The sequence below is a fragment of the Amblyomma americanum genome, chromosome 1 (genome assembly GCF_052857255.1).
Source record: "Amblyomma americanum isolate KBUSLIRL-KWMA chromosome 1, ASM5285725v1, whole genome shotgun sequence".
Classification (NCBI taxonomy): domain Eukaryota; kingdom Metazoa; phylum Arthropoda; class Arachnida; order Ixodida; family Ixodidae; genus Amblyomma; species Amblyomma americanum.
The window spans coordinates 557,441,191-557,455,365 of record NC_135497.1 but is presented as its reverse complement, the minus strand read 5'-3'; the positions used below and the strand labels follow the sequence as shown (position 1 = coordinate 557,455,365).

At 48.4% G+C, this 14,175-nt stretch overlaps 1 protein-coding gene across 1 annotated transcript; it reads left to right on the top strand.

Annotated features, from left to right (window-relative positions):
- The first annotated feature begins 223 nt into the window (after positions 1-223).
- Positions 224-10,714, top strand: LOC144130030 (uncharacterized). The gene is made up of 4 exons (XM_077664071.1): positions 224-271; positions 3,330-3,437; positions 4,384-4,561; positions 10,515-10,714. Exons 1-4 carry the CDS (start codon positions 224-226, stop codon positions 10,712-10,714), a joined length of 534 nt encoding a protein of 177 aa, XP_077520197.1.
- Positions 10,715-14,175: the final 3,461 nt, after the last annotated feature.

The window sequence follows — 14,175 nt, the reverse complement described above, 5'->3', positions numbered from 1 at the left end:
AATTAGGTCGAACAGTGGCGATTCCATACATCCGGCCAGAACCTCTCCCCTATAGTAAGGTGTGTCAACTTGAATTCGCGCCTCGGGTAGCGTTTTGACCGAGCGGTCCACCTGGTAAACGGCTCGGTGTCGGCCAGTAAGTTGGGACTTTGTTACATGGTCTCGGTTGACAATAACAATGTTACACCCCGTGTCTCTCAACACCTTTATCCTTTGCCCAGCAATGAGGCCTTCAAAGACGGGAAGGACCCCGGACTCGGGCCCTGTCGAGGTTCGCTACTGGCAGGAACTGGCAATCTTTCAGCTCTAGATAGCCGTTTTGAATGCAGGCCGACACGTCCTTTGCTCCAGGGCGTGCCCGGTTGCCCTGCTCAGGATTTCTCCGGCTCTCCTTGCAATGCGCTGCGACGTGCCCGGTCGCGCGCAAATGTAGCAGCGTGGTGTGGATGATACTGCCGCGGGTAGCGGTTTTCCCTGGTGGCCCCTGTGGCCAGCGTCGGAGGACTTGTCTACGGGCCGGTCCTCACGTTTCAGTTCACGCCGGCCAAAGTATGTGGACCCCCTAGCAGTGACATAGTTGCCTGCCCTTTGTAGCAGCTCATTCTGATCGCCTGCCGTTTTCTCCTTCAGGAAGGTAGCCATCGACGGCGTGCAGTTCTCTAGAAACTGCTCCCTCAAAAGGAGGCTCTTGATACCCTCGTAGGTATGCTTGCACGAAGAGAGCTGTACCCACCGCTCCCAGTAATTCTCTAATCGGGAGAAGAACTGGGGCGGGGTTTCGTGCTCGTGGGGGGCTTCTGTCCGGAACTTCTGTCGAAATCCCTCCTCCGTCAAGCAGAAACGAAGCAGAAGAGCTCGCTTGACCTTGTCATAGCCTACCGCATCCGCTGCCGGCATGCGGCCAAAAACGCTCAGCACCTCTCCCGCAAGGCACGTGCTAAGGGCAGTAGCCCACTGGTCTCGCGGCCACTTCTGCGCCTTTGGGACTCGTTCGAACCGTGTCAGGTAGGCGTCCAAGTCGTCCGTTTTATCGTTAAACGGCGCCATTAGCTTATGTGGACTGACGACCGTGAAACGCGATGTAGGTTCGCTTTGAACCGAAGTGGAATCTGAACCAGCGCTCCCGCCACCCTCGCCTCTCGCGTGGAGAATTTGTAGTTCAGCGTTCAGTTCGAGCATTCGACGAGCGGAGCGCGCCTTGTCCCTTTCTTCCTCCTCGACCAGCCGCTGCTCTTCTTTCATGCGCTCGCGGCGCAACTGTTCCGCTTTTTCCCTGCGCTGCTCTTCTTCTTTCATTTGCTCGCGCTGTTTCGCTCGCTCATCTCTAAGGAATTCCTGGAGGGCGACCCCCTCGAAGCCTAGCTTCTTCCCGAGAGAAATTATTTTTTCTAACTCTGCCATTGCACCAACGGTTCTTTGTTCTCAGTTCTGACAGTACGTGAGATATTACTTGAACGCTATGCCTCGCGGTCACGGCCAATCGTGGTCAGCAAGTCCTGTCGCGGACACCAGTTTGTCAAAGATATCGTGGGCGGCTGTGGTGTTGGTTGGCGCCGAAGTTACAATTAATCGGGCCAATCTGCCCACCACTGCACTCTCCGTAAGTTCGGAGGGGCAGGAGCGACAAACTTCTCCACTCCGCGTGCGAAAGATTGTGATTCGACTGCTGACCGGCGATAGGGGCCACGCCTGATTAGTCGTTGACCGGAGGCATGAGGCGTAGGCAAGTTCCGTAGCGAATTAATTTAATTAGGCAAACAACAACCAATTATTACAGTATGCCCGACGAGGTAGCGCCGTACACTGACGTGACGCAAATAACACAAGCACCAATTAAACACGTTAACACAACTATTAACACAAAGAAAGAAACATCAAGGCGATTGCTATACAAAAATGTTACGAGACGGAAATACAGTACAAATGATTACAACGAGAAACACAGAAAGCAAAAATAAAAAGATAAAAGAGTTGAAGTGAGTGGTGAGAAACGATGGCTTAGCTGCGGAGTGGCAAGGTCCGGTCGCAGGGTGCGTCGGGCTGCGGTTGCTCGCCGCGGGGCTGATGGGGGCTTGCGGATACGGGCGAACTTGGGCCTCGCGTCTTCGGGACCACCGTCGCCGCGCTCTACGCGTCAGATCTCCGCCTAGGCTCCTTGCCGACCACTTCCCTGGCTGACCTCACTCACGACCGCACGCACCGAAATCTCCAGACCAGCTGCCAGCGCGCGGCGTTCCCGTCGCCCCCTTCGCATGGCAAAGAATGAAAAAAAAAACACAGGGAAAAAAAGACTCTTCAGGAGCCACGCACAGAGGAATGCAGCTCTCAAAAAGAAAAAAAAAAGAACACATGAAGGAATGTCGAAAGAATTCGGCACAATGCCTTAATCCCACGAGGAGTCATTGGGGGCCGCGAACAGAGCCGGGGCATTCAATCCGCTTCTGCTGTTCCCAACACGTGCAAGCGCTTGCCACCTGTATGGCAACAATGCTAGGAGGGGGGGGGGGGGGATGGAGTAGTTTTGAGTGACCCCTCCAGCGCTATGGTGAGAATGCCTTTCCCCCGCGGGGAAGGGGGAAAAAGTCGTCGACGCCGCTCCGCGACACGTTTCTGGGAAACAAAAGTCAAAGCTGGACAGGGCAGGCATGAACTTTGTGACAGAATGGCTTGGCGGATCACCAAATACACCGATAACAATATCGCCTGGGATTCAGCCAGCATCACCGCCACCGAACAATCATTATCTTCCCGTTTACTCCTAGACTCATTTCACATACAAACAACTCCGCACGTGACTTTTCAGACACGTGGTCCAAGCCTGCAGCAATCGCATGCTCATCCGGCGGCCTCCCTCATAAACACGGCCGTTTCGCTTTTCGTGTCATATGTGAACAAGGGACCTGTACGGGTCCGAATCGTCAGAAAACTCCATTTTCATTCGTAAAGTTTAGCGAGTGTTTCGGTTTAATATGGCGTTATTTCCTCGTCAACACGGACTTTCTCATAATATCAGCAACGTGGCCAAGCGCTATAATGTACGAGTAATCTTTTCCGCCCCTGACAAACTCTCAAAAACTTGTCAGCACCTGGTGAGCAGAAAAATAACAAGCCCGAAGGGACCAAATAGACGAAGATCTAGAGCGTGTCGTAGCTCCGTGTTCATCCCGTGCAATTCGGGCGTGGTGTACGAACTCCAAGTTTCCTGCGGCAAGACCTACAACCTTTGCCCGTAAAGTTTCGAGACTGATTTATTTTGTTCTCTAGATATGATTCCCCGAAAGAAATGTTGGTGCTAGGGTGCCTCGACGCCCGCTCGCCTCCGCTTCCAGGGTGGGGACAGTGCCCGCGACGGCAACATGTTGGGTCACACTCTCCCGTTCGGCTGCATAGAGCGCAATGCGGTGGCGGGCCGTTCGGAAGTCAAAACTGCCACTACCGTGTGAAAATCCGCAAACATGGTGTTCTAACAAGAAAGGGTGGTACCAGAGATGTTGAAAACAGTGAATCAGAGTTAGTTAAGCTAAAATATGTCATGTTTCGCAGCTCATCTTCTGAGAAATTCGGCGCCTAGCGAATATTCGTTACATTCTCACAGCGGTTATAACATTTCCAGCGCTATCTGTACACCCGGATACTCTACATCTCGATTGCTTTTCCAACAGTCAGAATTGCTTATTTAGAGCTGGAGTTTCATAATCACCAAACACTGCCACTCGGGCAGTTCTAATGAGAATATCAAGTTTTCCTGTCAATGAGAGTTTCGAGGATGTTTGGGCATTAACTTGCTCCTCTGTTTCTACTGCGACAAATCAGTGGCAGTATATGAGATAAATAAGTAACTGGAAGCATGCTCCACATTTTTGTGCGAGTTCGCACGCAAGGCCTTTTGTATACTTTCGCTAGCGTCCTTTCGCAAGTAGCTAATGAGAGCCTTCACCCACATTTTCCGTCGAGTCTTCCATGCACCGAATGGTAAGCAGGAAGGTCGGGAACAAGGATGGTTCCCATCTTTTTCTTTGCTGCATGTGTTATGCTCGCACAAGACCAAAGCGATTTTTGTTTTCATGCAGCGGATCACGGCTGCCAGCTATACTCACTGTCCCACAGTAGTGTTTGCTTTGCGCTAAACTCACACAGTGAGCACGATTGTTTTCATTTCTACTTTATCCTTAATCATGGAGCTCGCTATCCGAGGTGCGCGCCGAAAAGTGTGCCAGGGCGCAAGTTGTTTGGCCGACGACGCAGCCACATGCAGCTAGCGTCTGCTGCATTTTCTGCTGCGAAAGCGCGCTGAAAGGGCGGCCAAGTAGGGGGCTTCAAAAATTGTGAGGCAACGGCCTCTCCTGAACTCTTTCCTTCCTCCATCATTGCTTTTGCACGCAGGCCAAGGCGGCGGAGCGCAGCTTCTCGTGCGGCCAGTGCGGCAAGCGCTTCAAGCGCTCATCGACCCTGTCCACGCACCTCCTGATCCATTCGGACACGCGGCCCTACCCCTGCCACTTCTGCGGAAAGCGCTTCCACCAGAAGTCAGACATGAAGAAGCACACCTACATTCACACCGGTGGGTTCCCTGTCTCGATGCGCACTTCGTCGCCGGCGAGAGCTGTTGCACGAGTGGGCACCACTTCGTTTTCAATGCATTCACCGGCTACGATTTCTCCTCTCTACGTCCGTACATTTTTTTCCGCCCGACCGCACCGCGAGAAAGTTGGAGAAGTTTGAGTGGTATTCGAACCCACGCCTTCAGATGAAACTTTTAGCGCTTTCAAACGATGACGAACATGAAGAAGACAATGTGTGGGCTAACGTTCAACTGGTTCATGGTGGGTGGAACAGCGCGAACAGACGATATACGAGAAGACACAGACAAGCGCTGACTCGCAACTAATGTTTTTATTAAGAAGAACATGCATTTTATATAAAAAAAACACGTGATATATCAGGCACATAGCAATTGCATTGGCACTTTTCAATGGTTACCTCGCTGAATTCAATGGTTACATCATGAATTATCTAAAAAAGAAACCTCCTTGTCAACAGGAATCAAGGAAGGCTGGCTCACACACTCCGCTTGTCTTTTCCGAATGAAATATGCCTCCATTATTTCCCTGGTTGTTTTTTTCTCTATGGCGAAACAAAATCTTTGTTTTGGTGACCAGGGGGCGGCATTTTTTCTTTTTCTCCTGTTTTCCGCACTCTCGGCAGTGATCTTTCAGATGGGAATAACTTGAATCCGAGAGCGAATTCAAGTGTTCCCGCAACCGAATATTACTGCAATGGCCGGTTTGGCCTATGTAAACTTTCTTGCAAGAGAGTGGAAGCTCATAAACGACTGAACATGTGCAATCGACCAACCGTGACCTGTGCGCCACTTGGCAATGGAACGGGCTAGCTCTTTTTATATGTTCGTGGCGATTTCTAATGGCTCGGCATAGCCCACTCAACTTATACGGCGCCGAAAAAACAACGTCTACTTCGAAACGACCAACCACATTTTTCAAATTGTGCGCTATCTTGTGTGCATATGGAATAACAGCTAGATTCTTATGTGACCTTTCATTTTTTGGTTTCACAAATTCTGCCCTTACCAATCGCAGAAGTTTTTCACAAGTTGATGAAATAACAATGTCTGGAAAACCTTCAAGCATTCATTGCGTTACAGATAGTGTGCTGTCACAAGTACGCAGGCTAAGAAGCGCGGGTTTTCCAGACATTGTATTTCATCAACTTGTGAAAAACTTTTGCGATTGGTAAGGGCAGAATTTGCGAAACCAAAAAGTGAAAGGTCACATAATAATCTAGCTGTTATTCCATATGCACACAAGATAGCGCACAATTTGAAAAATGTGGCTGGTCGTTTCGAAGTAGACGTTGTTTTTTCGGCGCCGTATAAGTTGAGTGGGCTATGCCGAGCCATTAGCAATCGCCACGAACATATAAAAAGAGCTAGCCCGTTCCATTGCCAAGTGGCGCACAGGTCTCGGTTGGTCGATTGCACATGTTCAGTCGTTTATGAGCTTCCACTCTCTTGCAAGAAAGTTTACATAGGCCAAACCGGCCATTGCATTAATATTCGGTTGCGGGAACACTTGAATTCGCTCTCGGATTCAAGTTATTCCCATCTGAAAGATCACTGCCGAGAGTGCGGAAAACAGGAGAAAAAGAAAAAATGCCGCCCCTTGGTGACCAAAACAAAGATTTTGTTTCGCCATAGAGAAAAAACAACCAGGGAAATAATGGAGGCATATTTCATTCGGAAAAGACAAGCGGAGTGTGTGAGCCAGCCTTCCTTGATTCCTGTTGACAAGGAGGTTTCTTTTTTTAGATAATTCATGATGTAACCATTGAATTCAGCGAGGTAACCATTGAAAAGTGCCAATGCAATTGCTATGTGCCTGATATATCACGTGTGTTTTGAATATAAAATGTATGTTCTTAATAAAAACATTAGTTGCGAGTCAGCGCTTGTCTGTGTCTTCTCTTCTCGTCTATCGTCTGTTCGCGCTGTTCCACCCACCATGAACTGTTACCAACTAGCCCAACTTTCCATCCTTCTTCAGTGTCGTTCAACTGGTGTTTATTCACTCCGTGAACCGCTTTTTATACACGGTGAAAAAACTAAAAAATCAGACCGGTTATCGCTCCACAAGTCACAACAAAACAAACGTCTTTCCGTTGATTATCACCCTCAAGAAAAGCGAGCTCTTTCCCTGACTGCGATATATAAGGAATTTTCTTAATTTCCTGGCTTCAACTCTGTTCACGTGTAAGTTGCTCTTTGGTCCGGCTTATGACGATGCAATCTTTAAACACGGGATAACACCTTTCCGACTCGCACTGCAAACAGTGTTCGGCAAGGTTTCCTGTACGGTTCTCCAGCTTTTTGTTATCTTCCCTGAGTACTCATTTACACGCCGGCCAGTCTGGCCTACATAGCATTTACCGCATGACACGAGCAGGGAATACACGACCCCTTCCGCACAGTCCACATGTTTCCTTTGGTGCTTTGTTCTGCACGCTCCTTTCTTTGCGGCATAGGGATTAGCCGTCTTGCACAGCTTGGCGAGTTTACCGGGCGCTTAAAAGGTACTTGAACACCGGCTCGCTGCCTGGTTTTGTTCAGATTATGCGAAATGTTGTAAAGATATCTCAGCACTGCTACTCGTTTGTACTTCTCGGTTAGGCTTTCACCCAGAGATTGTTTTTTGCTGGCCAGTGTCTTTTCTAGGTATATGCCTCTCAGTGAAAGAGCTGGCTTTTCATGAGGGTGATAATCAGCGCTAAGCCGGTTGTTTTGTTATGTGACTTGCTGACCGATAACCGGCCTGGTATTTCTGTTTTTTCTACCACTCACCGTGTATAAAAACGGTTCACACAGTGAATAAACATCAGTTGAAGTATGCGTTGTCCCGTTCGTCCTCGTTCACAGGCGCTGAATGTTTCATCATGACACACCGACTCGCCCCGGTCAGCCTTTTAAGATGCCAGTAAAGGTAGAGGCAACGCGGTGAAGTTTCTCCTTTGACTTGGCATGCAGGCTGTAGAATCTTATGGAAACGGCACTTGCTCACATATCTGTAGCTTGAAGTTAGTGGAAACGACGTTGCTAAAAGCTGGCGCTAATTCCGCACGCTTCCGACCACGAGGACAATGCACGAGAGATGAATGCACAGTATCTTCTCGGAATAACCAAACAGGCACTCCTTGAAAACATTGAAGCTTTTTGTAAGGGGCCTGGAAGCCCGCTCGAAAGCTGCGCAGCCCATCGAGGCACCCTAGCGTTTTGCGAATCTGAATGCCCCCCTATAGCTATACACGAAGTCTGTAACTCGTGCTATGTGGCACCTTCGTTGCCATTTGGGCCCGGTAAGGGCCGTCGTACGATCGTTTTTTGTGCTGATCCGCAAGCATGCGGTCGGCAGACAATACGCGTCTGGCGACGGGGCGAAAGTTGGCTCAACTTTTGTGCGGATGTGCGGGTCCGCCCGGTGGGATTGCAGCTATTGGCTGCTTTTTACGTGACGTCCCAGCCCCTCGCTTCTGTCGGGGCAAGATGTTTCCCAAGATGACAGCACTGTAGATTAAGGACAGGAGACTGTATTTCATCGTCTAGTTTCAAGCAATATGAATTCGCTGGCATGCAGAGAGACAGAAGTGGTGCTGACACACACCTCACCTCTCGCCTTAATAAAAAAAAGGCTTCCGATATTTCTCGAGCTAATCAATCTTTTCACCTTGTCAGAATTTTGACTTTGTCAAGCCGTGGCTCATAGTTCTGATCGTTTTCATCCTTGCAAGAACGGCAGCGGGCGCGCAGATTCATGCATGAGTCATGCATTTTCCAACGTTATTTCATGTTCCCTGGCACGCTTATTACACAACGCCCAGTTTGGCCAACATACACGTGCCACATGAAAGGGTGGTCTCATAGACCACACCCTTGGCGCACCTAAAGAAGGGCTAAGCGTGTTTTTTCCACAGCCGTAAGTTGCAGGGCCACTACTGACTTTAAGGCACATCTTGGCCAATTTGCACAGCGCAGAGAACGCCATCGGGACGCCGTGCTTGTTGCCCACCCTTTTTAGGTTGTGGGACACCTTGTGGATGCGTGGCATAACCACTGGTTGGGCGTTTCCGAGTCTTTATGGTCTCCGTGTCTTGTTTGACCTTCCCTCGATTTTCTTAAGCAGTGCCTCGGTCACAGCTGTCAACACGCGGCCACGGCGCACCCAATTTTAATGGCGGTCATCTTACATTTGAGAAGCCGAAACTATGCCGCCATTTTGTCTCCTGACATCATACTCACATAGTTCCACCTCTATCCATCATGGCGTTACAAGTCTCAAATCGAGATGCGCTGTTTTCTAGTCGCAGACACAAATGGCGCTTTGATCTCAGGGTGGTAGGAGACCGTCATCACGAAATCTCGAAACGTGTTCAGTAGTTGCTGCCACAAATGGCGCTGTGATCAAGGTGGTAGCAGACCCCACTAAATCTCGAAACGAGATGAGTAAGCTAACGCTCTTAAAAGTGCAGTGACCTTGAAGCACTTCATGGGCCATGACAGTGTTTGTCGTTGATAGTGCTCACGGTCACTTTCGATCGGGAGATCGGCAGTACAAAACTGGATGATGTGTTCACAATGCCATTGTTGCACAGCTGCTCTGAAACTCGGCTTTATTGGTGTTAAGAGGCTGTTCAGCAATGCTCCCTGGATCAGCCGCACCAGCTTGTTTAACAAGACATTCCCGTAGCCTTGAGAAGGAGATGTCATCGATGCACATGCACACGTCTATCTGCTACCTTCATTTGTCCGTGACTGCTTGCTACGGACATGGTTACTTCACTGTTGAGTGACCGACGGTGGGCACAATCACCTATATTTCGGCAGTTTAGAACGCTTCCTAGATTTGCTTAATCCTCCTTGCATTTTACACGTGCAAAAAAATTGTTTGTTCACACAAAGATGCGTATTTGCACCTTCCTCAGTGATCGGCTAGGTTTCCTGGCACACTTATCCATTCACATTTGTGTTGTCACGACACCAACACTACTGTACACATTCCAAAGCTACAATAACAAAGCTTATTTCAGTTCCTTGAAATGTGCTAAGCACTGTTGCATGGTAGTTGGCTCTGCAGTGCTGACGCTGCCCCCTTTCTGAGAGTCCTGTAGTACCAATGAAACCGTTGACCTGTCGAGGCAGAGACCACATTTAACTTCAACCCGTTCCCTTCCTCCTTTGATTGAATGAAATGGGTGTTGCTGCTCGTGTTAGCAGATTCCCTACTTTGCACCGGTGCCTAGTCAGATTCTTGCCCACCGTACATGCCTCAAACCGGAGCACTGAATATTTTTTTTTTCATCCGCGGTGTACTCTGTTTAAGATATGCCAACTTAGCGTTGTGGGCTGTGGATAGGCATCTGTGGGGTTATGATGTAATCTAGCTGCTCTGTTCTTTTCTTTTTAAACAGCTTAATACATTTTGCAGAATGAGCAATCTACTCCACGATGTGAGTGGCCGAGCCCTGACAATGATTTCTACACAAGAAAGAGAAGTGCTTTGGCAAACAGAACCTGTCCGAGCAGGAGAAGTCAGTGTGCCTGGCAGTTCACAGGTTAACATAAAATTCTGTGCAGACAGTGGAGCAAGCAGCGTGATGGCAATTCCAGTGTGTAACATCGAAAAGGTAATAGGAGCACAGAGGGCTGTCCTAAACCGCAGGTATACAGTCTAGCACTATTTGGAGGTTATCAATGTAATTCTTTCCAGCTGAAACGGACCAGTATTTTTTTCCTGGCGTGACGGTCACTTATGCATAACGGTGCAGAATAGAGGAATCCTTCAGCTAGCTAAGCTCGTGCATTCATTGCACCTTCTGGCGAAAATAACGGGTGTTCGAGCAGTCTTCAAGTAATCGCCTTCAAATCGCATTAGACTGTGCAAACATAAAGGGGCGTCAAACCGGAGGGGAGGAGAGATAAAAGTTGGCGTCGTTGTCTCTGTGCGCAGGCGAGAAGCCGCACAAGTGCGTCGTGTGCGGCAAGGCGTTCAGCCAGTCGTCCAACCTCATCACGCACACGCGCAAGCACAGCGGCTTCAAGCCGTTCGCCTGCCGCGTCTGCGGCCGGGCCTTCCAGCGAAAGGTGGACCTGCGGCGGCACGCCGACTCGCAGCACTGCGCCGCCGCGGGCCTATCAGCCGCACCCTAGGCGCCCCAATGGATGCGAGCCTCCACGCTGCGAGGATGTGTTCCACTGGTGGTTCATTTCCTTCTCTCGCATTGATATCGCAATTTTAAAACGGAAGCACACGCTTTCTGCAGGTTGGACACGAAAAATCTTTAAGATCCCCAACTCCTGCACTTATATGGTGAAACAAATTACGTCAGGTTTAGCCACCCAAGATATTCCTCAGCGAAGTAAGGTTTCAGTAAGATTAAACGTGGCGCTGTTGCACCTTTAAATGTCGCATTTTTCGTCGCTTCGCGGACGGCAAGTGCGCAGACGCAGCAGGGCTGACGTCACGTTCACGCCAACGCGCATGCGCATCCCCGTCGTGCGCTCTGTACTGCCTTGCGCAGTGCACAGTCTCTTCTCGGGCCTCTTTGCATGCCTCGGCGAAAGGCAGATGCAAACACATGGAGTGTTGAGGCAATGCATGCTTCCCGAATGGTTTCTGTTCACTTATTTTGCTGCACAGTCGGTACCCCGAAAGCAACGCAGTGGTCACCCCGGCGATGAGGCACACGAGGAGAGAATTCGGCAGAGCGTGTCGACTCAGCTGCACCGCGGAACCCCACAGGCTACAAAGAGAGCCTGCAGTTTCCCACGTGTAGCGTAGCATACCGGGCGCTGCATCCTCCCTGCCTTCTCACTCTCTCTCTGCAGGGACGCATGCGCTAGGATTAGTTTTGAGTTCTGGATCCTTCATGCGTGTTTAACCAAGTACACCCTTTATTCATATTTTAATTCGTTCAGACTATAGTGCATATAACATTGGCAATTGCTCATTGTACACCCTACACTTTCTTATCACTGCCCAGTTATTCGCTAACAGAGTATGACGAGGCTCCTTCTGTCTGGCACTAACTTCTTTGCCCAGTGTAATCTTTTTTTCACTGAAATCCTTTGTAAATTGAACTTGCAATTTCTGTCGCCTGTCAGTAGTGTCAACATACCTGATTGCGCCTGTGAGGAATGTTTACGATTGAATTGCATCCACTCGACACATCTACATCCTGCTGAAATATTGTAATGTCTGGCCATGCTAACCATTCCGCACATTCAAACGCAGCTCTTGGAGCTCAGGGGACCCCTCGGCATCCTGAAATGCGGATGCCGGAACACAAGCATTTGGAAATGGCAAGAGGGCTCCGTGTGCACAAGTTGAGGCAAATATAATTTTTTCCCAGCATTTCACACCGGAAAATGCCCAGCACCAGGCAAAAGATTTGGTTTAACGTCCCAAAGCGACTGAGACGATGAGGGACGCCGCCAGGCAAGAGAGAAAGCGGGTGGGTATTCGGCGGCATTGTGGATCCCTTTCGCCGCATAATGAAACGATTCGTGCGCACCGCTGTACTGTACACTGCAGAATTTTGTTTAAAAATGTGGAAAGTGATCGGTGGTGTAGACGGCCTAAAATGATAGTTTTACTGCCAAGAGAAAACACATTTTAAAAATGGCCACTAATGAAAGCTTTAAAGAAAGTCGGGTAACCTCTGCACACATCCTTGCCCGCGCAAGAATCTCGAGGCTCCCAACCAATCGAATGAAGACCTCAGCCTCCGTCTCGGGGAGGAGAAATTCGCTGAGGTGATGTTAAAAAAGTCCCGTTATAAAATTACTTGATATTATGAGATCTACAATTTGTTTAAAACACCTGCTCTGTTTGAAAACTCAAAAACCTGTGAAATGTCAACAAGTGCATCTTCGCCTTGCGCCCCAGCTCGATGGACACATGCTAGGCGTACGGGCGGAGCGTCTGCGCGCACGGGCGTACGCTGGAGCCTGTCTGCGCATGCGCGAGGCGCGACTCTCGAGCGGCGCGAGCGGGGCGCATATATCTGTGCATGTCAGATATCGGCGCCATGAAATCTCTTCAAAATGCAAGAGGAGTGGTTTGGCAGTTTGCGGTTTGTTTCGGTAGGGAACGGATTTTTACAATGTAAGAGCATGTGAGCATGCCTCTGCTGTCTGCAAGTGATGATTCGTTACTATGAACATAAAGAATTTTTATGGGCGACGTCCTGTAAGCACCTGTTGAAAGGTGTAAAGCTAAATTGTGCACTGGGTCCAGTCGTTTCAAGTACGATGGCCTTGCTGGACCATGCAACCACAGTCTAAAACGCAACGTACTACAGATCTATAAATATATAGAAGGCATATCCGATCAGAACTCCAGTGTTTTCGTGAAAGGATTGCAGTATTTTAAAACACACGACGCTTTCTCTTTCAGCGCGTTTATGTGAGGCAGGAAAGTAAGGTTTTGCTGAAAGTTATGCCTAGAAATTTGTGTTTATTTTTTAAAGGTAGCCCAGCTTCGTTTAGGTATAACGCGAGATCTGTCTGAAAGCCTCGTTTGAGTGAAAAATAATGGCCATTGTTTTCTGTTCAGAAAACCGGAAACCATTTTCGTTTTCCCATGTAACCAGTTTATTTATTGTTAATTGTATTTGCCTTCAGCACGTTGGTATGTTGGAGGGCGTACAAGCTATCTGGAGATCATCTACATAGACTGTGTACAAAACTGAGCTTGGAATTATTTTACTAAGAGATTTCATTTTTATAATTAAACCACACCTCTGAGGTACTCCATTTTCCTGAACAAAATTTCAAGAAAAGGTTGAACTTAGATGTACATGGAAGGCGCGGTTAGACAAGAAGTCGTTTAGGCAGTTCAACATTCTGCCGCGGATGGCAAGCTCCGCTAAGTCCTGAAGAATCCCGAACCTCCAGGTTGTGTCATAAGCCTTCTCTAAATAGAAAAATACAACACAGTGTTGTTTGTGTACAAAAGCTTCTCGGACAGTATTTTCAAGACGGACTAGGTGATATTTGTGAAAATGCACTGATAGATATCAAGAAGTTCAGAGGATTGAAGAACAACAGTCAGTCTTATATTCAGGACACATTCAAAGCATTTGGCGGGGCAACTGGTTAGGGCTATGGGTCTATAACTGCTAGGAGAGGTTGGTGGCTTCCCGAGTTTAGGAAACGGTACAATAATAGCTTTTCTTCCAGGCTTAGTGAATATTCCCTGATACCCAGACTTTGTTAAAGATTCTTAAGAGTGCCTCTACGGCAGCTTTGAAGAGACGGCCTGGCATTTAGTATTGTATTTCATCTGGGTCGGGTGCAGTCTGGTTACCAGCGGAAAGTGAATTATGAATTTCTTTAAGTGTAATTAAGTTATTAGGTTCATTAGTGCTACCACTTGTCGGCAGTCTTTGCTTCTCTGGTGTGATTTTGTGTTTGAAAATTGAATTTGTAAAGTGTGATCAACTGGAAACTGCAGAAAAATATTCGCACATAATATCTGCCTGTTCTTCTAAATTTGTCTTTATACCAACCATTAGCAAAAACTAATACGTTTGGAATATACTTCGGGATATTTATAGTGCGTTTTAAACATATTTTGTATTTGTGAATGCACTAAAAATGTGCCGCAA

Excerpts from the sequence above, each read along its gene's own strand:
- LOC144130030 (XM_077664071.1), top strand. The coding sequence starts at position 224 with ATGAGGCCTTCAAAGACGGGAAGGACCCCGGACTCGGGCCCTGTCGAG. Across the intron at positions 3,438-4,383 it reads AAGTCAAAACTGCCACTACC|GCCAAGGCGGCGGAGCGCAG; the intron begins GTGTGAAAATCC and ends TTTTGCACGCAG. Across the intron at positions 4,562-10,514 it reads GCACACCTACATTCACACCG|GCGAGAAGCCGCACAAGTGC; the intron begins GTGGGTTCCCTG and ends CTCTGTGCGCAG.